Below are 25,124 nucleotides of genomic sequence, written 5' to 3'. Positions count from 1 at the left end.
ATAGACGAAGGAGAGCCAAAGGAAAGAGTGCGTTGTCGAGCAAAGGGATGAGATGATGGAGTGGAGGAGGACTCGGGTTCATATCCAGTGGCAGATGTCTCCAGGCTGACATCTAAAGAGAAAAGGTGATCTGATTAATTAAGTGTATTCGATGCCCTTGAGTTTCTAATTGTTTATGAGTTATTGCTCACCCTGGACTGACAGCCATCTATGCTGGGCTTTCGAAGTCTGCAACGGGATCACTGGAGGTCGAGTCTTTACACTGAATTCTGAGACTCCGTTTACCTGAGGAATGAAGTGAAGAGCTTGAAAAACAGCATTTTAAATTAAAATAACATGGAAGCATGTTAAACTTTTTAGTGTGTTGTTCCTTGCCTGTATAAATGATGAGGTAATGTCTTTCAGTAAGGCAGCATTGCTGCTGTTGTACCCTGACGTGGGGCCTGAGTAAAGACTCAGGTTCGAACCACTACATAAAGTACTGTTACTAATGCGTGTGCGAAACTGCAGGTCATCCTACATGACACAGGAAAAAAGGAATTATGAAATTAGGTTAAAACAGCAAAGGGCAGCAATCCTTGATCATTCTTGATTCTTACGAATAACATAAAAAATGATCAAGTGTCACTGACCTTCACTGCCTGCGAGAGAACTTGCTGCTGTAGGCGTCTCTTTTCCTGTTCGGCCCTCCCACGGAGTCGGTCTCGTGCACGTGCAATCTCTACTCTTGCCTCCTCACGGGCTCGACTGTAGTCACGCAATAGATGCTCAATGTCAGATGGACACTGACCCTCCTTTCTTGGTGGATCAGGAACTCTGGGGGAGAACATCTGATTTAGTTAACAAAATTATAGAATAGACCCAAGTTTAACTTCTGTAACTTTTAGTGCAGTTCCAAACCTGTTGGTTTCAACAATCTCTTGTCTGAGCTGCTGCAGTTCTGAAACTTTTTGATATTGCTCATCACAATTTGTAGGGATCCGATGCTTACTGGGACTGAGGCTCCCAGTCCAACGACACATCTGGAGACGGGCTTCTCTGTCTTTCCTCAAACTTTCAATGCTCTTCCTATGCCTAGTGACAAAATAGAATTCTGTTTAGAAGAACTTCTGAAAACTAGGGTTGCTTTCACACTTGGTCCAATTGGTTGGTTTGAACCACAGTTGGATTGCACACAGTGAACCAAATTCTAATGACAATCAAACCTGGGTACACCCCAAAAGTGCTAGTGTGAAAGCAACCTAAATGTATTTCCAAAGAATTTTTTTTGTAATACTTCAGTGAATATGTAATCACAGATTATACAGACCTGTTAAGGAGCTCCTGTTTGTTACAGACTGAAGATGCCTCTTTAGAACCAGACTTGAGAAATTTCAGCAGAGTGTCTGTTTCCCCTTGGCCATAGTGCAGCTTGGCCTCTGTGAGCTCAATGGTCAGCTGATGAGGGCTCAGATCCATATGTACAGAGGCTAAAATCTGTTTGCGTTCTTTCCTTAGCTTCTCAATTTCATGTGCTCTCCTGTCCATTTTCCATGATGGCTCTTGCCAGTAACTGGGGCTGAGCTTTGTGAAGTGCTGTCTAGTTGGTCTGTGTATTTTAAGTGCTGATGGTGTCTGATGATTGATGCCAGACCAGTTGGTGAATTTGTTGTGCATGGGCAGATCATCAGGGATCCACTGATGTCCTTTGAGCATGCTGGTCTCTGCCAGAGGATTGATGCTGACCAGAACATCTGTGTTGCACTCGCTTGGCACCAGAGACAACACGTCATCTTCCTGCTGTTGCACAATACTTTGATTTGAATGATCCCAACTTTTTATTATATACTGAGACGATCTGTGACTCAACAAATGAGGTGTTTCTAGGTTTTCCATTTTAGATTGTCTAATGTTATCTGAGAATGATGCAAGTTGGACACCGATGGTGCTGCTTGGAGAGGAGAGGGACATTTTTTGTGGCTGAGATGGGGAACAGTTAATAGTGGGTTTACTTACCCTCTCTTCAACTTCATGTGAGTATTCATTTCTCTCTTTGTTCATGCATTTGGTGCAGGGACAGATGCTGTTTGAGAAGTCATCAGATCCACCCAAATTTGGACAAAGGTCACTCAGGTTTTCAAAGGTCACAGATGACACTGATGTTGATGCTGTTCTTGCATTTTTACTGTGATGTACCTTATTTTCATGGTTGGACATTTTATGAGCTTTCAATGGCACGTTGTATACATTTGAGTACTGTTTCTCTTGTCCCTTGGTTTTGTGGTTTGTTAAACTCTGCATTGTTTTTACTTGTCTTGCAGCCTTCACAGTAAGAATAGGGGAGCAGGCACGATCCATGAGCATAATTTGTTTATTTAAGCAATTCCTTTGGTCTACACTTCTGTGATAATTCTGCTTCTCATCTTGTTTCATATGAGAGCGTTGTGCTCCAAGGTGGCTAGACAAAGACTTCTCTTTGAAGTAGTCTACTGTGTTACCTTCAGATGCTTTCATAGAGGGGGAATCTTGATTTGGCACAACAGTCTCTAATGAAAGAACCTTCTGGGAGGGAATCAGAAACTTTGGACACTCAGTTATCTTTGAACCTTTGGGACGTATATCAGGCAGGCTTTTAATTATTTCAAAGGGCTGTTCACTTTCACTTTTATTTTTCAAGACCTTGGCATCACCATCTAACTGGGACAGATTGCAAGTATCTGAACCAATCACTTTAACAATAACATTTACTTCATGGGCCATAGTATTCTTTGACACTGGAGCATCCTCTGTCTGGACCCCTATGTCCAAGGACGTTTGTGTAGAACAGTCTCTCTTGAAGTTACTGCCAGAATGCACAGTTGAAACCTGAAAACAGTGTTGAGGATGGTCATATTTTGGTTGCTTTTCCCCAGTGAGACTTGCCCATGTGGTTAGGGCACCATTCCCTGTTTTGGATACTGGTGTCTGTGTGCTGCTTCTTCGGTGACGGCTCTTTCTTTTAAGGTTCTCATGAATCTCAATGGTTTGTGTGCCTTGATCACACCTGCTTGGTCTCGGATGTTCTTGAGATTCATACTCAGAGGAGTAGACCAGCACTATTTCATCAACTTGACCTGAACTGTGGCGAAACTCCTCTGAGGGACCATTGTAAGAGTTGCATTTCAAAACTGTTAGAGTTTGCTTTTTTGAACCACTAGAGGAATAAGAAGCTGCCTTCAGCATAGGTTCAGAAGAAATCTGATCTCTAGAATATTCATTACTACTCAGTGTACTAGATAGGCCTTTATGATTTACATAAGCGCTCAAATGGGAACTGAAAGTGGAGTCCTGAATATTTAGGCCATTGTCTACACTGCAGCACCTTGTCATATTCTTGTTGGAACTATTGAGTGAAGAGTGTTTGCAGGATATATTGGAAGCACTTCCAACAGCCTGCTTTTTGAGGACTGCTGTATTAACCCCCATTATAGTTTTTGAATGAATAAATGGGTTAATATCACTTGAGGAAAAATGCATTGCAGAATCTGTTGTATGTGGAAATGGCTGAGAATGGTCTTTCACACAAGCTAAAATATCTTCAGAAAAAGCATTCTTCCTTAAATTAATATCTTTATTACCATTTGATTCAGTCATCTCTATCTTTTGCATTTCTTCTTTAGAACCATGATCTTGCTGACATGCGATTGTCTCAGCTTCGCTACGTATGGGAACTCCAAACACAGAGGATGGCATACGAGTGATAGCCGTCTGCGTGTATCTCTGTCCTGATTGTTCTACTAATGATCCTGGACTAATTGTTGAAGGTGAAGAAATGCGTTGTTCATCAAGTGGTGGATTTTTGTATTTGCCAAGAGCATTTTGACTGGTAGGAAGCAGGTTTGCTTGAGAAGCAGGTTTGGTACGAGACACATGACCTTTAGATGTTGTACTCTCATCCAAAGATAAATCAGGTGTAGAATCAGTGGATGAACTTGGAGGTGCTATAAAGTGGGCCTTTCTGCATCGCTTTTGTTTTCCTTTCCATCTTTCATCATTACCATTGCCAACAAAGTGTTTTGTAGCTTCTGCTGCTGTGACATGTTTTGTAGCTTTACATCTGTTATTATTATATTCATTTCTATTTTGACTGCATTGAGTCTGTTTTGCATTGTGATATACCTCAGATTTATCAGGTTCTTTTCTTAGCCTTGATTGGTGATTTGTAGTCATATTTTTCCCTTGATTTTTCAGTGGCTGGTTATTAAAACGTTGCGTTCCTTCAATGCTGCCATCATTATACTGAGATGTTACCTCCATTTGATTACTTGTGTAGATTGACTGATTTTCTGATTGTGGAGCCATGTCGATATTTACAGTATCACAAGTTTTAAACAACTTGTGCATTTGTTTTCTTTGTAGTGCCTGGCTTAAATCTGAAAGAGTGGCATCTTTTCTTAAATCTTCAGAGTAACCGTTGTGTATGTGCTCTACAGGTCTTTCTTTGTTTTCATCACTAATGATAGTAGCATTTGCAAAGGAATGTTTAGCACAAGTTTTATCTTGGCCTACACAACCATTATGTTTCTCAAGGTTTCCTGGACCAAATTCATAAAATGCAAGATTGCTTGAAGGCCAGGCTTTAGGACTAGGGTAATTGCCATACACTGTTGAGTGGTAATGTTCTATACTTGATAGTGAAGAGTTATATGAACAAATCTTTTTATTTTGGGCCTCCATGGTTTGCTGAAATGTATCAGCCACATCTTCAGAGTGTACACCTGAGACTGTATGTTTCACTGTTGCTTCGGTGGACAATGATACCTGAGGAATGCTCCAATTACTGGACTTTACTGGAGTCGAGACCTTCACGGGATTCAAAAGTCCATCATTCAAAAGTCTTGAATGTCCATGCGTTAGTGGTTTATCATCAAAATTTTGCATTTCCATAGAGGCCAGTTCACTTTCATTTCGTTCTGTTTTGTTGTCGACCACCTGTGCGTTCTGGTGCATGCACTGATTCACTTTCTGAACTTTCTCCAACTCATTTGTCAGCTTAAGAGAAAAGGTATCTTGTGCATACATGCAGGGAAGCAGTGGTTTTAATACTGTGGCTCTACCCTCATCCAAACCCCTTTCACTGATACAGTCTTTCCTTTGAACCGGGTTTGAAGCATCAACATAATCCTTTCTTAGCCTGGTGCAGACAATAATGTTCTCTCTTAACGTATTCACATCAATAATAGTTTCTTTGACACACGACAACACTGATTCACTTGTTTTTATTTTATCTGCACTCTGTTCTTCTATAGTGCAGTATAGTACGGATTCCATGTTATCACTGACATATACACATTTTGGATTTTCTTGTTTAAATTTCCTCTCTTTCTTCCTTACAGTATGATCTTCTGTGGCACTGGAGTTTGAGACGGCCTGATCCTTAAAAGTCAAAGAATGTTTTAATTCTATTTGTGAATCACTGTTCTCCAAGCTTACAGTAGAGTTGTTAATCTCTGATTTTGACATACATGAGAAAGTCTGGGAACTATTATTTTTGCCATATCCAGCCCGAATACTTTTGTTATCAAATTCATGTTTGTTTGTTTTTAATTTAAAATCCTCCAGTTTTTCTAAAGAAGTGTTTTCTTTCTTTGTGTTTGACTCTTGCTCTTCACTATAGTCTTCTCTTAGAGATGTCATAAAATGTTCTTCCACCACCTCTGATATTTTATCATTAATTGCTGAGTCGCTCATTTGAAAATATCGGTTAATGGCCTCTCTCTCCGTAATCTGCCATGCATCTTTTCTATCCTCTTTACTGTTGTCAATAATGTTTTCAATCTCTGAACTCCTCAAGGATTTCAGGCTAGTATCATTTGTTTGTGTCAGCCCATTATTGCATACACTGCTATCATTTCTAAAAGTATTAATGTGATCTTTGCTGATTAAAGTCTTGTAATCATTCCTGGCTAATGGTGCATTTTTTATATTTTTGTCTTCTAGCTCTTGATCAGAATTTTCCATCGAATCAGCTGTTAAAAGTGCTGTCTCAGTGTCTGAAACATCTTCATTGCTTTTCTTTGGAAGATTCGTATTTCCCACAAAGCCTGCGTGAGAGTATTTAGTTTTATGTGCTCCAGTGAGTTCCCCATTCCCAAAGTGTTCACTATCTTTGCCAAAACTAATTACTACTACATCATGCTTCTCTGATTGTTTTATTGTCAATACATAATCTTTGGTATCTGTTGTACAAGCCATTTCTGTGCACTGTCGTGTATAGAAATACTTATTTTCTTCATCAGAGTGTCCAGTGATTGTGCCATTGTTGGTGCTAGCATTGCTGTGCGATTCATTTATAATCTGCACTGCTTTAGAGTTCTTAACCTCTGGATCTCCGGCTTTATCGCATGTTGAAACCTGATAACCCATTGTCAGGTTTAAGTTTGACTTCAGAAAACAATCTGCAGGGTGGATTGGATATGATGTTGGGTCCTCTCTAACATGTGAATCTTCCCTACTAGAGTTAACTGGGAAGCAAGTGGTACTTGTTGAGATCTCACCATCTTTGGAACACGAGTTGATCAGCAATGCTTTAGTCACACTGGGATTCAGTGGTTCATTTTCCGTGGTTGGTTTATTTGGATGTGCTACCACATCTGAACTGGTATCTGTAGAATCACAGACTGTCTGAGTTGTACATGGTTTGGCACTGGTAGTCCATTCCTTAAAATCCATATCTTGTCCTGGGATAAAACTGAGATCATTCTCTAGCAACAGGGTATTTTCAAAGGATGTGCTGTTTTGTTCTTCGAGTGTTGTATTTTCATCCTGAGTGGAGTCAGAACGAGGTGAGCTCTGGCTTTCTGAGATATTCATGTTGTTCGACTGATCCAGACTAGTAGAGCTTTGGCATCTACTGCTCTCTATAAGTGTGTGTGGATCCTGTTTGAGCAAGTGTCCTGAAGCCATGAGGATTCTAGCACTGTCTGCTGCATCAGTAGATGACCAAGCATCAGTAAGAGCAAGTGGATTCCCTGTCTCTCTGATACTTGCACCGCTACAGGGTCTAGATTTAGACGCTAGACAAGAGAAGTGAGAAGGCCCTTTAGCCATGTCTGGGCCATTCTCAGTTTTCGACTTCCAACTGCCATTAAAGCTCCAGAAAACCTCTGTAGGTACATCTTTGGATATTCTCATCCCCTTTTTACTGCCAACTGCCTGAGAGCTGCATGCAGCTTGTACTGTAGGGGTAGTTAAGTGGCTTGGAACTTTTTTAAACCTCAGAACTGGTCTGGCAGTCAAATGCTTCCCACTGCTCTCCATAACAAGAGAATCCTGAGACATGTGACTGTCTTCACTCTCAGCTTCACTGGAATCACATTCCTCCTGCTGAAGTTGCTCAGCCAGAGCTGTAGCATAAGCTGATGACAGTGAATCCAATGAGAAAATACTATCACAATCTGAAGATCTGTTGGGATCCTCCCAACCACCATGCTCCACCCAACGAGCTGGATCTTTTTGCACTGCAACCCATGGCTCGGTGCTCGTTAGAACTTCTGCACTATGCCAGTGTCTCTGTTGCTTATGTTTTAGTGAGTTAAGCCGCTCCAAACTTTTATGAGACACTGTCGACCTGATAGGGCACTTTTCCTGTTTTCTCTCAAAGTCTTTCAGAGTCTTGGTTTTGTTTGATTTCTCATTAAGCTGACTTGTTGCTTTCTTCACAGATTTCACACTTCTATGGCCACGTGAGCCTGGTGGTGGCTTGCAGAAAACTTTCGCCAAAGCAGTTTTGATCCCAAAGCCAACGGAGTGGAAAAAAACCTTGTGGATGGTCTCTAAACCTTTATTTCCACCTTGAGATAAAGTCTTTGTTCCCTTCACAGGACTTTTCTGTTTTATTATTGGTAAAACTTTTCTAGTGGATTTGGTGTTTGAATCCAGACAATTTTTGTCTTGGTCAAATGTGCTTTTCTTGACTATCACCCTTGAGGAAGTTTTTAATTTTGTAGCTTCAGCTGAACTTGCATCTTTTATGGGCCTTTTGACACGATCTGAAAAACTGGCCCAACTTGAGGATCCTTGGTCATATCTTGAGGGCATTGTATTGGAACGTCTTCTAATCTTTTGATCTTGGAGACATCCATCAGATTCCCATTTAGTGGCACGAGCAAAGCAAGCTAGAGATGTTGTAAACTCAGAAGATATATTTCTTTTGAGGAACTGGCTGTTGGAGAAAAATATATATGTATATATTTTTTTTAATTAAAAACAATCCACTGTTCATAGTGTACTATTAGGGCTGCTCAGATCACGATCGGCCGATCGTTATGCGCATCTCGTCAGTAAAGCCGGTTCTCTAATCAGCGGTAAATTCCCTCAGGTGCGTGATTTCACATAGAGCAGCTGTTACTACACAGAGCTGTTGTTAACTGAGAAGTTGCACAAATCCACTTCATTTTCAGTGTTTATTTGCGCATCTTCTCAGTTAACAACGGCTCTGTATAGTAACAGCTGCTCTATGTGAAATCACGCACCTGAGGGAATCGGAGCAGCCCTATGTACTATGTAATCTTAACATGAATGACACCTTATTCGGTAAGATTTACTACATTCTTAAGACCAGGCAAACTCAAAAACATGCACAGTGGGTCTCATTCACTAAAAGCTGCATTATTTTATTCATATTCACATACAAGGGAGAACATCTCATGAAAAAAATGTCTGCCTAACACATATGTATTGTACACACTTGGATTTGTTCTTAACTTTGTTCTAATGTTAATAAATCTGAAGTATTATAAGTGGCTTTCCACACAACCCTTTCTTTAATAGAAAGACCCCTGTGTGGGTCTTTAGAGCATTTATTCACTCTCAGCAAACATATGACGTTCTCTGTAGACAAGCTTTCGCCTGAGAGCATGAGCAGCAAAATCCTGGAGCAATTCCAATCCTCAAAACCAGTTCAAACACAACAAAAACCTTTTATATAGACCTAGGTTAAACACACAAATTTGTGTGTACGCATGGTTAGTGAATGAGACCTCATGTTAGTTATTTGTATGGTTTATACCCACCTGAAAATAGGAGTGTGCTGGGGGTACAGTCGGGACAGCAGATCAGCAGAAAATGAATGCCTTCTTAAAGTCATGGGACGTTCCCTGGACTTTGAGAGGTACCCCACGTCTGGAGATGAGGCTTCATTGTCCCTTTGTAGAAGCTCATTTTCTAGCCTCTGCAGCTCTCGCTTCACCTCCAACAGATGGCGCTTTCGTGCAATCTTCTCCAGTTGGTAATGTAACCTTTTACGGCGCACGTGATTCTCAGCTCTGCGCAATGCATGGTGCTTCAGCAGTTCCTCCTGCACTACAATTTTCCAGTCACCCATTAAAGGAGATGGTGGGACTCTTTCAGCACTGCCTTCCTCCTCAGTCATCTGACTAGATAAACCACTATGAAGTATGAGATCTGTCTGAACCCCTGACTCCAATGTTCCCTTTTCCCTGTGGGCTTCAAACCGTTGCTTTTCTTGCAAGATCCACTGCTTGGCTGTAGATGCATAAGAAACAAGTTTAGAGGTACGTAAGGCTTTATAACTGAATTGGACAATTTGATAGGACAAATTCATATTGTCAGGTATGCAATACTCATTTGAGTACAACTCAGTGGGTTTTTTTTGTACTCACTTTCAGTGTGCTGCTGTCGGAGATGTGCCTGCTCTCTTTCCAGATCTCTCTCCGCTCTTTTCTGCTCCATCTGAATCTCCTCTCGTAGACACTCTATGTACCACTGCTTCTCCTCTAGTCGCTGTCTGGGAGCTGTCCCATTGCCGTTCTCATGACAACCTGCTTCTGCAACCCTAAGCACACAACAAATGCAAACTCATACTCTGAGGATTATGCACTAGCCAACCAGAAATATGACCACTTCTGCAACATTTGAAGAAGAAGAAAAAGTAATTAAATAATGCATTACAATAACACAGAAAATAAACTAATATACTTCCATCCCTCATTTATTTAGTTGTCTGCATACTATAGTAACCATGCAACACAAGGTAAACTCTATAATAATTTCCTCCAGAGGGCCCATTATCAGTTCAACATTTAGAAACACCATGAACTTGTACAATATATCTATGGTCTGAAATTGTATTGCTCTTGAATTAACAAAACATTTACCTGATGTCAGAACTGTGTGGGTTGAGCTCTGTAGAGTTGTAGACCAGACCTCCATCACTGATCTGCACAGATAATTTTTTTTTTTTTTAAATCAAGCTTATTCACGCAAATCTAAATTTTGTACATTGTGTTTATAAGATAAGAGAATGAATCTGATATGTATCAATGTTTAATCATCATGTTTAATTTGTAAATGTTACCATTTGTAATTTTGGGGTGAATTAACCCTTTAAAAAGTCTCTTCTGACAACTTAAAAGACCTAAAACCTAAGTCACACTTAAAAGTGCCTGAATGCCTTAGTACTAGATGCAAAATATCAAAACGAGTGGCATTCACAAACAAATGATGCAACTCATTTTTCCTGAACTAAAGGTTATTTTGGTGGATTTACAGTGCAAAGCAAAGACTGTACCCGTCTTCTCTCCCTCAGAACAGCTGCCTCTGCAGGGTGGTTGAACCTGAACTTATGGAGTCCTGCTAAGGTAATCACTGCACCTTAGGAGAATAGAGACACAACAGTACATCAGGATACTCCCAATATCCACAAACGTAAATACATAATTTCATTTTGCTTATTTTGTTTTTGCTTACATGAAATGAGTAAAGGGGCTTGTTTTCTGCACATTGCATTTACCTTGTGCAAGTCTGCAGGGCTCCTTGATCTCTCTTTCATTGACCATGCAGATGTTCCCCGAGACTGGCTTCAGAGTCACCACCCCATTCTTATTCTCAATCTCACAGGTGGAACCTTCTGGCAAGACTGAGGGGTTGTGGTGTAAGTTAATAACTGCGGTCCACTTAAAACAAATACATTACCAAACAGGTCTTTAACATACTGGTGTTAACACACATCTCTAATTTATATACATTATGCTACAATCAAGATGTAGAGTAAGGCAGACCACTTCTATTTTTTTTTTTTTTTACAGGAAATTTTAGTAAGCTCATTTGCAGAATCATGATTATAAACACAACAAGATTGTGAAAGCAGACTAGCGAGTAGATGAGTTTCCCTCTTTGGCATGAGTTCGTGTTAACCACAGAACTTATTTCAGGCATTTAACCAAACACCCATTTAAAAAAAACCATTGATTTTGGGACGCTCATTCGCTCATTCGTTTCTGGGTTTAGGTGATCCCTGCAAGCACTCTATTTAATGCTGTTAGTACAGGATGTAAAAGGACCATAGTACTTAAAGATGCTAAGATGAATAGTAGATACCTATGTGAGGCTCTTTCAGATTGTCATCCTGAGGCCCCATTCTTGTCACCCCTTCCTGTAGCACCAAAATAAAACAAACATTAATAGGAGTCAATGTGAGGATTTAGTATATGCCACTTTCCAGAACAGAACATTTTCTTCTTCCATGTCTTATTTTTATCACTTATACACCTCAAAGTCAAGCAAGGGATTTGTCTACTGTTTCTGAAGGATAAAATGCTTGCTTATATAAGCCCGGACACATGGGCACACAATCACTCCCAGATGGATTTAGCTTTTAAAGCAAGAAAACTACTTAAATTGCACAGCCATGGGCCTTTTACGGGCTTTCAGGACCTCTTTGCACAAAATTACGTAAACACCACTGAGTAACTGTTCCTGCACATTCACAAAAGTACGAAAAAGGAAAGTGAAAAGAAGAGGGGGGAATTTCTGGACCATATGACCCAAGCTTTGTGCTGTTTTACCTTCCTGTGAGAGGTATCTCAAGAGTTTTGTACACAGAACAATAGTAGAAAAGATAAGTAAGAGAAATGAAGGGAGAATCTATTGGAGGGAAAAGAGAAAGAATCATTGGTTAATGACCAGAAAGAGAGAGAAGACTAGCTGAAAGATATATGCATGTGACAGGAAAAAGCAATGTATAGCATATAACTTCCTGAATAATTCTACCCGAAGGTGGTAGATGTTGACCCCTGTGCTGAGGACGTCTGGCTCTAGAGAGATGAGGTGGGGCAAGAGCGAGTGAATGAGAACTCCTGCTCGGTCCTGGTTAATGTCCACACTGTAGCGCTCCAACAGGCCTCGCATGTCACACCAACTCTCAGACCAGTCTTTAGTCAGCTGCTCCACCTGCAGAGGAAACATGAGCAGCTGAAAAGTTAACTGTGAATACAAAAACAGAATTCTGTAGAAAACAAAAGGAGTCATCATAAGGAGACAGTAAAATGAGAAATCCTACACTACAATTTTAGAGGGAAATAGCTCATAATAGTACACTAACGTTCAGAAGTCTGGGGTCGGTATTTTTTAATTTTTAATTTAACAATTTTATTGAAAAATTATGCATGATATATTGATTAAAAGTGACAGTAAAGACACAACAGATTCCAATTTCAAATAAATGCTGTTCTTTTAAACTTTTTTTACTCATCAAAGAATTCTGACAAAAATACTAAGCAGCATATTAGAACGATTCCTGAAGGATAATGTGACACTTAAGACAAGTAATGGCTGCTGAAAATTCAGCTTTGCCATTAAAGAAATCCACTACTATACATTTTCAAATAATGTGTCTTAATTATAAGAATAATGAGAATGAAGTCTTAATTATGAGAATCATATTAGTCGCAATGTGTAGTATGTCACAATTGCAGATGCATGATATAAAGTTGCATTTATATTAAATAATGTTGCTATTGTAAGATAGAGCAAAAAATAAAGCCTTCATTCTGTAGGACTTTTTTCCAAAGAAAAAAAAAACCTTATTGGCTTAAAATGTTTAATCAGCAATGTACATAAATAAGAGCTCGTACTAGTTCAGAATTAATATCAGACTCCAGTGTTTCAAGTAGGTGAACTAACCTTCAGTTCATTCTGTAGGACTATTTCAGACAAGCTGCCTTCTCTCTCATCACTGAGCGATGGACTGGGGTTCCTCTGCTGTGAATGGAAAAGATAATTATCAGTCAGCACAACTTTTAACTTATGTAAATGTGGAAATCAATAGCCTTGAAACACCATGTCCTAACCAGGCAGCTCACAAGTGTCCATTCCATTTTAAAGGGGTCATATGATGCAATGTTTTCCTTTCTCTTTGGAGTGTTACAAGCTGTTCGTGAATCGATAAGATCCCTAAAGTTGCAAAGAATAAAGTCTCAAACCCAAAGAGATATTCTACTTAAAAGTTAACACTTGCCCATGCCCTCCTAAAACGCCTTGTTTAAACAGGCCCCCACATTAGAGCTGAAGATCTTTGCCCGATCCCGATGGGACCCTACGGCTTCGGGCTTAATTTATATCATCTTACGCGGGCTCGGGTTGGGCTCGGTTTGCGTGGTAAACGAGCGGTCATGTGATATGTTTTGATTAGTGCGAGAAAGATGCGAAAATGAATGCTGAGTAGGTGTAACGGAGGCTTGCCTCTGGTGATTACATTTTGGTTGCACCAGCAACTAAAGCAAAGGAAAAGTTTTGACCTTGTTTATAATGAGAATAATGAGTGAATAATGACGCACCATCAGTGAGCGCAGGAACGTGCTGAAGTCATCTACAGTGGATTCAATCATTTTCCTCCACAAAAACATGTAGGCTTAGCCTAATCGCTGTGAGTAAAGGTTTTTCAAATGATAACTAAATATTCATTGAGTCTTAAATGCATAATGTGGACAGAGTATATACGCTAATGTTGGCATTATTCTTTTATTAAATGTCAGCTGCTGGACCCCGGTGGACCCTTTATCTTAATTTCGTTATTGCCAAATACCCATCTTAATTTAAAATTTATCTTAATTTAATTTGTTAAAAAAGACTCGTTTAATTGGTGCATTGGTCTATTTATAGGCTAAATGAGCCTATGTCTATTTAGAGTGCTGAGATGTTAAGATGTCACAGAGGACTTATTTTATTTCTTTATTCCAACTTCCAAGTGGTCTAGTCTACGTTAGTTACGAATAAATTATGTTAAAACATGTATAAATTACTCATCCTTGACAAAAGGCAAAAGAGCTGTGTGTGCACACACAGTTGAATAATGTCAGGCTTTAAACGGGTTCGGGATTTTAAAAAGCTGTCAATCAAAATGTACTTGTCGAGCTCGGGCCGAAACCTGTGGGGCTCGGGTCCTGTCGGGCCTAACTTTTAAGGCCCGATTACAACTCTACCCCACATGTCTTTCACTGTGTGGGATGATTCGCATAACACTGCCCAAATGTTCATGCAAAGAAAGAAGGCGTAGCTTTGATTCTTGCTGTATTGTTGCTGCCGCCGTCGTCGCCATGTTGTGGAGATGCTGTTTGTTTCGTTGTGAAAGCGAAAGTTGTGTGTTTGGCCTTCCAAAAGAGTACACAACTAGAAATCAGTGGTTAAGTTGTATTTACAACAATGTTCCAGAACAGTTCATCCCAAATATTCAGATGTGTGCAGCACATTTTACAGAGGGCTGTTTCCTGAACCTACAATGCTTGCTGTTCTGACTCACAGCCTGTAAGTATGTTTTCGTATTTAAAGAATTTGCCACTGATGATTCATACGCAAGTTTTGAGCAGTGTAGAGTAGCGCTTGTTGTTTGTCATTTCTCTGATCACAAGTGCAGACATGGTTTTATGTTTACGCGGCGCGATACAACACATAAAAAGACAGTATAAGTCATTATAATCAGTAATTATGTCCCCACTGGATGCAACAAATGTCTCGTTTGTAATTGGTTTTATTGTTTTTGTCTCGTCACACGGCATCACAGTATGGTGATGGGCGTAACATTTCTATCACATGCTTGAGGTATTCGGCCAATCACAACGCACTGGATTGCTGGCCAATCAGAGCACACCTCGCTTTTCAGAACAATGAGCTTTGTAAAAATCAATGCGTTTCAGAAAGGCGGGCATAGAGGAGAAACAATAATGTACAGTATATGGAAAAAATTGTTTTTTTCACCTTAAACCGCATAAACACATTTCATATATCAAAATAATGTTGTTGTTGTTTTTGCATCGTCATATGACCCCTTTAATCCTAACCAGCTACAACAGTAAATGGCACAAGACAACAAGACTTGGTTTCTGTTACTGTTGATGGTGCAAAGTAGTCCTGCCCACTCATTTGTTAAATTCAAACTGCATATAGCTCATTAGTAAACTTCAGATATATGTTCTAAATGGCTTGTAATGTTGGTGCAATTACTTCACAGTGTGTTACACTCAAAATGTGTGTTGTAGTTAGTCAGGTCGAGCTGTTAAAGTCTGATACCATTTTAAAACTCAGCAGCATGCTTTTCAGACGATCAATTTCCTCTCGCAGTTCTCTGATCAACCTCACATTGGCGTCCTAAGGTAAAACAAGAGGTTTGGTCTTAGTTTCACAAACATAATTTTCCGTTAATGTTGGTACAGCAAGTTCTACAGACACCTCATTGACTCTTGGCTTGTTGACGATGTTCCTGGCGTGAGCTGCATAGCGGAGGGTGCTTAGAGTCTCATTGTAGCTGCTGCTGGATGGTGAGACAGCTGGAGGAAAATGAATCTCTGAATAAATTACACTAGCACTGAAACCAATGCAACAAACAGCAAATTTTCACTCTGAATGACTTACTTGCAATCATGATTGTTTTGGAGTTGCCGCCCAGACTGTCTTTGAGTAGCCAGGTGAGGACAGAGTCCCTGTAGGGAATGAAGCACTGTCTGCGCCCGTTGCTCGACAGAGAGCTGGACTGGCTCCCCACAGTGCTCCCTTCACCCTCACTGAGCACACTGTTAATGCTCTGACTGCTGCTGAACATTTGAGAGTTTTGGGCTAGAAAAACAAAGCAATGTGACAACAAAGAATATAAGAGAGGATAATAAGAGTACAGAAGCCCAGTGCCTACCAAGAGCGGAGATCACGATGCCAAGGGTGACAAGAGACTTGTTGATGTTGGCGCCTTCTGTTATTCTGTCTCTGCTGTATTGAGGGTCAGCTCGTTCACTGTCACAGCATAAAGAGTGATATTTCAAGTCAAGTTAGCCCTTCACTGTTATGTGACCAACCATTAGAGGACAACTTGGCCATATATCATTGTTTCATGTCGGTGAATTAAACTAGGAGGAGACTTTAGTTTAAGCTCACAAAGACACTAACCTGCCAGCCAGGTCCACCAAGTTGATCTTGCTCACTATTTCTGAAGGAAGGTTATTTTCTAGAATAGCCTATAAAAAGAAACCACTATTTTATCAAGAATATACTCTACTGTTCAAAGGTTTGGGGCTGGTAAGTATATTTTAATGTTTTTGAAAGAAGTCTTGAAAGAAGACAGTAAAAACGCTAATATTGTAAAATATTATTACAATTTAAAACAGTTGGTTTCCATTTTAAAATGTTATTTGTTCCTGTGATGGATATAAACATTAATTATTATTATCTATGTTGAAAACATAAAAATCAATAAAGCAGATTTTTGTGGAAGCTGTAATAATTTTTTCAGGATTCTTGCATACATAAAAAGTTCAAAAGAACAGGATTTATTAGAAACAGAAATCTTTGTAACATTATAAATGTTTACTATTATTTTTCAGTGGATTTATTCCATCCTTGCTGAATAAAAGCATTAACATACTGACCCCAAACTGTACAAAAGCAGTATTGTAAAGGTGATCTCATTATATTTTTTGGCACATGGATAACAAAGCAAGATGACAGATTTTCAGATACTGTTAATTTAGTGAGATTCAAACCTGTGTGTATTGAATGGTAAAGATGGCATGGGATCGACTGCTAGCGTCATGAACGTGTGTAGCGGCTGTGATGCGGTTAGCAATGCCTTCCTCAAGCAGATCCACTGCTTGTTTGTAGTCAGTCACTACATGCTGAGAAAGACCTATGATAAACACATAATAGATTCATCATCCTTTCCATGATTTGAGTCAAAGACACTATCTTCCTACTAGAGATTCGAAACGTCCTTGTAAAAGGAACAAAATCAGGAACAGATGATGCTAAATCATCTTTCAGTATGTGGCCTGTGGTGCTAAAACATTTACTAATTGTAATTACTGTAATTGGGCCTGAATTTGGTTCCAGTCGTCCACACTGTGACCACAACTTTCCAAGCAAAACATTTACATGAACCATTTAGTTGTTAGGCCTTAAGTTATATGATGTATTTTATTATGTGGACACTTTCTGGTTGTCCAACTGGTTGTTAATCTGTCAGGAATTAACAAAAATGTCTCAAAATAATTGAAAAGATTAGAAAAGGTATATTTTTCTTTATGTAGTGCAAAAAAAAAAGTGTCCAAATACTTTTTGAGGTCACTGTTAACATGTGGGAGAAAACGTTTCGATCAATACACAGTGCCTCTCTACTCAGCTTCTAGCAGCCACATGGAAGTGAGCATGAGGTCACTTCCTTTGCTGCACTGGGTTTTCTCTTAATACACACAATGACTGGATGTTAGACAAGAAGAGAGAGAGAGAGAGGGAGAGAGAGAGAGCAAAAGAAAGAGGAGGAGCAGATACAGTCATGCATGCTGGCTACACTCAGCACAATCAGTCAGGAACGAATAACATATATACACAATAACCTCTTTAATAAACGGTATAACACTCATGTTTCCATTAGTACTGCTTACACAAGGTAATTTGACTTTGAAGGTCTTCATCAGACTTTCTACAACAAATCAGCATGAAGGTTTTGAAGATTTGAAGTTTACTTTTGTGAACGCTCACCCTGCACATAGGGCCCCTTCTCTGGGTGTTCTCGAACCCTCAGGGGTGCTGGCTTCTTCTGCTCCGCACCTCTCAGCAGATCACGCACACGCTCATTATAGATCTCTAAAAAACTGAGACGGAAAACAAGGTTGTGATTAGCTTTTGCTTATAGACATACTTCTTGCTTCATTCACAGCACAGGCCTTGCTGATTCTGTTAGGAAAGAGTCAAAGAAAAAGAAACGGAAGGTTTCCATCTCACCTTATTTCAACTCTACAGCTCTGTCCATCTGCAGATTCATCTCCAGACCTAAAAAGACCCTTTAATAAATGGCAAAAGAGAGGCTTATTTAGTGAGAACATATTGGACAAAATGAAATGTGTCAGGGAGCTGGTAAAGAAATATCATTATTACATGGACAGCTCACCCAAAAATAAATGCCAGTGACTTACTTGACAGATCCTTGGTGTCAGTCCAATGGAGTCCTGCACAGATAAAGAGGAAACATAATATCTAGGTTGAAATAATGCTTGATCAATGACTTTATCTCATACAAGTACTGTTACTCACTGGAGTTCCCATCATGGTGTATGTTTTCCCTGAGCCCGTCTGTCCATATGCAAATAGACACACGTTATACCCCTCCGAAGCTCCAGACAGGACACACACACCCAGGTCCTGAAACACCTAGAGGAGGAGAAAAAAAAATCCAACATTTTATACAAAATTATTTTGGAGGGCTGACACAGTAACGTTTAATTAGCTTTTCCAATATTTTAAAAACTGTATTTTCACAGAGTAACTGCGTCGGTGGGTAATAAGAGGCATTGTAGATCTCAAAGAGAAAGCATGTACATGTACACACTATCATAATATTTAACAGCTAACACAAGGGAAACAAAGCTAAATCTAAAGCTATAAGACTGGCCTCTAAATGGCACTGTAATGTATTATTCAAGCAGCCTTGCCCTCATGCCAACTATTAAAGCAGGTATTTATAGCAAAAAAAAAAACAGGTTAATGCCCAACCGCCAAATATTTGTTTTTCACACACCTTTGTCTATCTTCATGAACTTTCAAAAGCATTACAAAAAAAACTAAACCCATAAAAAGACAATCTTTCTTATTGTGTACTACAGGTGTGGGAGAGAGAGAAAGTAATTTGACCTTCATGTCCATTGAAAACCCAGTGAGTCAGCAAAACAAGAGACCCTCTCGGGGTATTGTAACCCAGGTGTGTATTTGTCTGAGATGAGAAGAGTCCTGGGGCTGTAGCGGTCTCTGTGTAGGGTGTGAGTAGAGGCTAATTGGGATGCTGTCTGCAGGGAGAGTGGATCAGCATCTAGCAGCCGCTTCTGTTTGACTCACTCTAATTAGTCTGAGCTCTGAGCTTCTTCAGCTTGTTAGAGGAGTCCATCTTAACTCACTCTCCACTCAACTCCACTCACATAAGATGCTTTTCAATGTCACAGTACTTTCTTTTAATTTGCTCTCCCTGTCACCGCTGGACTTCAGCCAGAGCATTTTCTTACAAAAGCAAAATAACAGTAATAGATTTGCACTAAACAGCAATATATTAGTCTGACTTCACTAAAAGCAAAAAAACAAATGTTCCACTTCAATTTAAAAACATTTAGGAGCACCATCAAAAATGCTTAGCTTTTTAGAGAAGGTAACTTTAATATGCCACAATGTAACATTTTATCAGTTATGATATTATCAATTATGACAGAATTCAGCAACGTAGTGAGGGTCATGACAAAGGACATTGCTTTCTAACAAACCAAACTTTATATTTTCAGTTAATCTGACAGAGTGCAAAAACTACATAACCTAGATAAAAAACAGCATAACCTCAGTAAACCTTTTTTCACATTGTAAATATTAATACACAAAAACGATGTTAACATTTTACTACTATTAACAACAACAATAATAATCAGCATCATCAGCTTCATCCAAAAATGATATTAAGTCACCCCATGATTATTTTTGATCAAATAAATGCAGTCTTGGTGAGCTAAAGAGGCTTCTTTCAAAAACATTTTTTTTTTAAATTACCGTCCCCAAAACTTTTGAATGGTACTGTATGTAATAAGTAATAAATAACACATATATTTTTAATATATACAATCTAAATCAACAATGAAAAATAAAAAACTGAATGCAAAATCTACCCAATGAAAGTGGATGGTGGCGATAACTATAAATGCATAATTTTATGGTAAAAGAGCAGCTTAGACATTTTGCTAAATATCTCCTTTTGTGAGCCATGCAAAAGAGAATGCACATTCACATTGGTTTTATAGAAACCACTCAATATAACCAAACAACAACAATAATAATACAATACAATTTTTTTCTTTAGAAAAATTAATAAAGAATTATATTACTAAATATAGTACTACTAATAACAACAACAAGTTTGATTATCATTATCATCAAAACTTTAGCCAAAATGGAATTAAATGGCCTCTATGTTTATGTTTGTGCATGTTATTATGAATGTGCGCATGTGTATAGCCATAGGAAACCTTGGACAAAAGCAGCTGATGTTTGCTTTCCTCCTTTTCCCTCCTCATACCGCAAACAAAAACAAATGGACTTCCAGTCACAATGCAAGAAAAATGCTGATTCTGGACAGGAAATTGTCCAGAAGCTTAGTGTTTTGGGTAACATGATCCCAAAGACCCCTTTGAGGAGATGCTCGGTCAGGGAGGGCCAAATCCAAAAGTGGGGCAGTGGAAAGGAAGGTGATGTTTTTCAATAACAAACAACGCTATTGTGGGTTCTGTCTTTGAGTTTAAATGCCATAGTCAATGACGTAATAAAAGATAGGCTGAAGCAGGATGCTTCAGGACAAGTTATGCAACCAGAGAAGAGCGACAGATACGAAAGGAGAAGAGAAACTCAATTCAGAAACTGTGCGTCATCCTCCCACATTAAAGTCTTAAGGCCTGTAATCAGTGTGTGAAGCGCTACAGTGGGGAAAGGCACTTTAATGTGGCTTTCTTAATAGCCTCCTCCTTGTTTCTTGTGAGATCTCATGGGGGCGCCAACTGAAGCCCATCCAGGCCAAGGACCGTCCCAGACCACACACTAATACATCAGTTCCTTTTGCATGTACAGTACAGGGACAAAAATGGAGATGGGCAGTATTGCTTTAAAAGAAATAAACACTTTTATTCAATTGATCAAAAGCAACAGTAAAAATGGCTAGACTTGGTGATAGTTTCATCTTATGATTCTGAGATCCTGGTTCTAGCTGCATGCAACTCTATGGAAAGCTGAGTTAAAGGGGTGGTGGAGGAGACTGTGGGAGAGAGAGAAAGACACAGAGCTGATTGGCAGAGGTTCAACTCGCTTCTCGTTTGTCATACTTTCACAGACATTATGTGGATCAAATCTGAAAAGGGAGGGAAAGAGGTCAGGGGATTCTGAGGGCTACACAGAAACAGCCTACAGAGGAAAAAAAGCAAAAGAACGAGAGAGAGAGTGAGAGAGATAAAGAGAGAGAGAGAGATTGGACTGGACTTCCAAGACCCCAACTGTTGCTGTAATTAATAGAGCCAATGGGAGGCTAAACTACAGGATATATAAAAAAGAGAGAAAACCAGTGGAGTTTTTCCCCACTCTTATCCCCCTGCTTTAATAAAAGTTGCCCCATCACAACTGTTCGTATTAGAGTGAATGACTTTCACAGGCTACAGCACAATTTAAAGTCCTTATGTAGAGGTACATATACTAAATGTTTGGGATCTGTATGATTTTTTTATTTAATTTTCTAATGTTATTTAATAATAGTTACATTTACATTTTGAACATTACATTTTAAAATGTAGGGGCAGCTGTGGCCTAATGGTTAGAGTGTTGGACTAGTTACCCAAAGGTTGCAGGTTCGAGTCTTGGTGCCGCCAGGAGTTGTAGGTGGGGGGGAGTGAATGAACAGCACTCTCTTCCTCCCTCAGTACCCATGTCTGAAGTGCCCTTGAGCAAGGTACTGAACCCCCAGTTGCTCCCTGGGGGCTGGATACATAGCTGCCCACTGCTCGGGGTGTGTGTTCACTTCTCACTGCTGTGTGTGTGTGCACACCTGGATGTGTTAAATGCATAGCACCAATTCCAAGTATGGGTTACCATACTTGGCAAAATGTCACAACTTTCACTTTTTTTCCCTTTTTGTATGCTGCTTAATAATAATGATGTTCTTTCAGGAATCTTTGATGAATATAAAGTTCAAAAGAACATTATAAATGCATTTATACTTGCTGAATAAAAGTATTAACTAACATGTGTTCATTTGTGCGTCATTGAAAATAATTGATTTTACGTGGTCAGTCAGTGTGAAAAGACGTTTTGTGGAGATTTTCTTCATGCCACTGACACAGAAACCCAGAAATACCAAGAATATAATAAAGTCATGCACTGTATCCAAAAGAAAAAGAGGGAGGGAGAGAGAGAGTGATAAAGAGAAAGAGGGAGGGTAAAAAACACAAAGCTGACTTCATTTGAAAAAGAAAACCAGCATTGTGCTCCAGCTCTGGACCAATGACGTCCCCTCAGCACAATCTGTGAAAAATCACTTACTAAAGCAGCTGTGCTGCTGGCAAGAGAGGGGCTGCAGCTAGAAGCCTTCATCTTCTGTACATTCTCATCTTTTATTTAAAGGATCATGAAACCCCAAAACACATTTTTTGAGATGGGAGCAAATATATACTGGATGCACATCACTAAAAAGACTAAAGGCACTCATAAATGTTATCAATAAGTGGAAATTTGGTTATTTTTGCATTTTTCTAAGCAATTTCATCTTTAATAATGATTTTTGAAATAGTAACATTTATGGGAGTGCATTGACGAGGATTTTTTTCTCTCATGAGGAAGGATTCACTTATTATTGTTTTAAAAAATTACTTTGAAACCTTTTTACTCAGAAAATGTTAGTAAATAAATAATTACAAGACATTTTGAAGTAAAAAGACTGAAATAGTATTTCCTTTTAAAACATACTCTTAAAAATACAGTGTGCTATTTACTTTTACTACAAGAGAGTCTGCATTCATTTTCACTCAAGGCAGCCTGAAATAGAAATTAACCTTGTGTGTTTTCAAAATATATATGTTACTGATCTTTTGGGAGCAATTCGTCCATGCATACAGGTGCTTCTCAATAAATTAGAATGTTGAGGAAAAGTTCATTTATTTCAGTAATTCAACTCAAATTGTGAAACTCATGTATTAAATAAATTAAATGCACACAGACTGAAGTAGTTTAAGTCTTTGGTTCTTTTCATTGTGATGATTTAGGCTCACATTTAACAAAAACCCACCAATGCACTATATCAACAAATTAGAATACTTTATAAGACCAATAAAAAAAGAAAAAAAAAATTTGTGAATTGCTGGCCTTCTGGAAAGTATGTTAATTTACTGTACATGTACTCAATACTTGGTAGGGGCTTCCTTTTGCTTTAATTACCACCTCAATTCAGCGTGGCATGGAGGTGGTCAGTTTGTGGCACTGCTGAGGTGGTATGGAAGCCCAGGTTTCTTTGACAGTGATCTTCAGTTCATATGCATTTTTTGGTCTCTGGTTTCTCATTTTCGTCTTGACAACATTACACCTTAGATTCTCTATTGGGTTCAGGTCTGGTGAGTTTGCTGGCCAATCAAGCACACCAACACCATGGTTATTTAACCAACTTTTGGTGCTTTTGGCAGTGTGGGCAGGTGCCAAATCCTGCTGGAAAACGAAATCAGTTTTTGTGAAGTTCTCTAAAAATTCTTGAATCCAGTTTGCTTGACAATCCTCATAATTTTACGGTTCTCTCAGTTGGTTGTGCATCTTTATCTTCCACACTTTTCGTTTCACTCAACTTTCTGTTAACATGCTTGGATACAGCACTCTGTGAACAGACAGCTTATTGACAATTACTTTTTGTGACTTACACTCCTTGTGAAGGATGTCAATGGTTGTCAGAGACCATTTTGAAGGCTTAGGAAATCTTTGCAGGTGTTTTGAGCTGATTGGCATGTCATCATATTCTAATTTGTTGAGATCGTGAATTGGTGGGGTTTTGTTAAGTGTGAGCCAAAATCATCACAATTAAAAGAACCAAAGACTTATACTACTTCAGTCTGTGGGCATTACATTTATTTAATACATGAGTTTCACAATTTAAGTTGAATTACTGAAATAAATGAACTTTTCCTCAAAAATTCTAATTTATTAAGAAGCACCTGTATTTTGGGTGTTTCTTTTTTTTTTGTCCTATTATTTTTTTATGCCAGAGTTGGCATAACCCTGCCTCTTTCTTACAATCGTTGCAAGCCTCCATTTAGTCAACAACTGATTTGGTGAATTGGTTCATTAAAAAGAGCGAACTCAAAAGAAGGATTCACTCACAAATGGTTGTTTTTTATTAACTAACAAAATGGTAGATTGCACTGTTTTATAGCATTAAGGATGGTTTAGATCCCCTTAAATGCATTCAGGATGTGATCCAAACTTGCCCTAAAAACAGCTGGCTTCCATTACCCAACTATATCTATTCTGCTCAGAGGCCTGATTCACCTCTCCATCTTGTTCTCAGCCTTCTGTGTTCTGTTTTCTCTTCAGACATGGACATAAACAGATCCTCCAGAGACAACCATCTTTTAGCCACTAGAAAAAACAAAGTCTATTCCCACATGCACAGAGAGAAGTGTAGGGAGGGGCAGCTGGCTTCTAAAGAGAAGGAGAAGGAGCGGGGCTGGTTTCCCTCCACTGAGGCGTCTCTGGAGACCCCACAGGAAGGAGAGGCTCCAGTCTCATTCTGCTGCTTGAAGCCACAGAGAACAGCAGTTCACAGGAAGATCCAATTAAGAAACAACATGTGAGACTTCATGAGACTCTTTTCACTAAAAACCAATTAAACTATATTGGATGGAATGAGTCATACGTCAGCAACGTGTGTGTACTTAGGTTGAAGACTGCATGATGAATGAGCTGATGAAGAGAGCTGAACAGAGGAAAGCATTTATCCTGTCTGTAATGTGGTCAGCCATACTCTTGCAAAAATGTAGATGCTAACCAAAGTTTCATTCATTGTCCCCGAGCGCCAACCTCCCGCTCTCTCTCGTGAGGCCAATAAGGAAGTGACTAAAACTGCAATTCATTGACTGGCCGCTTGAGGCTGGCTGCAAAAAGGAGTCAGTCCCATAGACTCCCCATGTTAAAATGCCCAACTTTACAGCAGGAAAAAACATGTTTACAGCCTGGTTCAAAAAATGATTTTGGTCTAAATAGATAATTTTGCCCTTCATGACAACTGTGAGGGGGGTGAATTTTTTTATAACTCATCCGTTTAAATTATATTAAGACTT

The 25,124-nt window shown here is 39.2% G+C and overlaps 2 protein-coding genes across 2 annotated transcripts in view; both read right to left on the bottom strand.

Moving 5' to 3' along the window:
* Nucleotides 1-209: 209 nt before the first annotated feature.
* LOC132111708 (stAR-related lipid transfer protein 9-like) lies at nt 210-2,886 on the bottom strand. The gene is made up of 4 exons (XM_059519267.1): nt 1,310-2,886; nt 901-1,074; nt 633-816; nt 210-516 (listed from the first exon to the last, which is right to left on the bottom strand). The coding sequence occupies exons 1-4, from the start codon at nt 2,737-2,739 to the stop codon at nt 322-324; spliced, it is 1,983 nt and encodes a 660-aa protein (XP_059375250.1). The 5' UTR covers nt 2,740-2,886; the 3' UTR covers nt 210-321.
* The window catches only part of LOC132111933 (uncharacterized), a 31,599-nt gene continuing 9,293 nt past the window's right edge, over nt 2,819-25,124 (bottom strand). Inside the window, exons 4-23 of the mRNA XM_059519543.1 lie at nt 18,331-18,447; nt 18,213-18,245; nt 18,022-18,080; nt 17,779-17,891; nt 16,785-16,927; nt 16,192-16,259; nt 15,941-16,038; nt 15,667-15,867; nt 15,484-15,581; nt 15,325-15,402; nt 12,943-13,020; nt 12,031-12,210; nt 11,359-11,413; nt 10,772-10,897; nt 10,550-10,632; nt 10,137-10,198; nt 9,642-9,814; nt 9,033-9,504; nt 2,898-8,182; nt 2,819-2,844 (exon numbers count right to left, since the gene is read on the bottom strand). Of these exons, the coding sequence (XP_059375526.1) occupies nt 2,819-2,844; nt 2,898-8,182; nt 9,033-9,504; nt 9,642-9,814; nt 10,137-10,198; nt 10,550-10,632; nt 10,772-10,897; nt 11,359-11,413; nt 12,031-12,210; nt 12,943-13,020; nt 15,325-15,402; nt 15,484-15,581; nt 15,667-15,867; nt 15,941-16,038; nt 16,192-16,259; nt 16,785-16,927; nt 17,779-17,891; nt 18,022-18,080; nt 18,213-18,245; nt 18,331-18,447 (7,548 nt within the window). The remainder of the gene's footprint in view (nt 2,845-2,897; nt 8,183-9,032; nt 9,505-9,641; nt 9,815-10,136; nt 10,199-10,549; nt 10,633-10,771; nt 10,898-11,358; nt 11,414-12,030; nt 12,211-12,942; nt 13,021-15,324; nt 15,403-15,483; nt 15,582-15,666; nt 15,868-15,940; nt 16,039-16,191; nt 16,260-16,784; nt 16,928-17,778; nt 17,892-18,021; nt 18,081-18,212; nt 18,246-18,330; nt 18,448-25,124) is intronic.

This window comes from Carassius carassius, chromosome 31 (genome assembly GCF_963082965.1).
Source record: "Carassius carassius chromosome 31, fCarCar2.1, whole genome shotgun sequence".
Lineage (NCBI taxonomy): Eukaryota > Metazoa > Chordata > Actinopteri > Cypriniformes > Cyprinidae > Carassius > Carassius carassius.
Note: the sequence above shows the minus strand (reverse complement) of the source record. Positions and strands in the feature narration are given on the sequence as shown.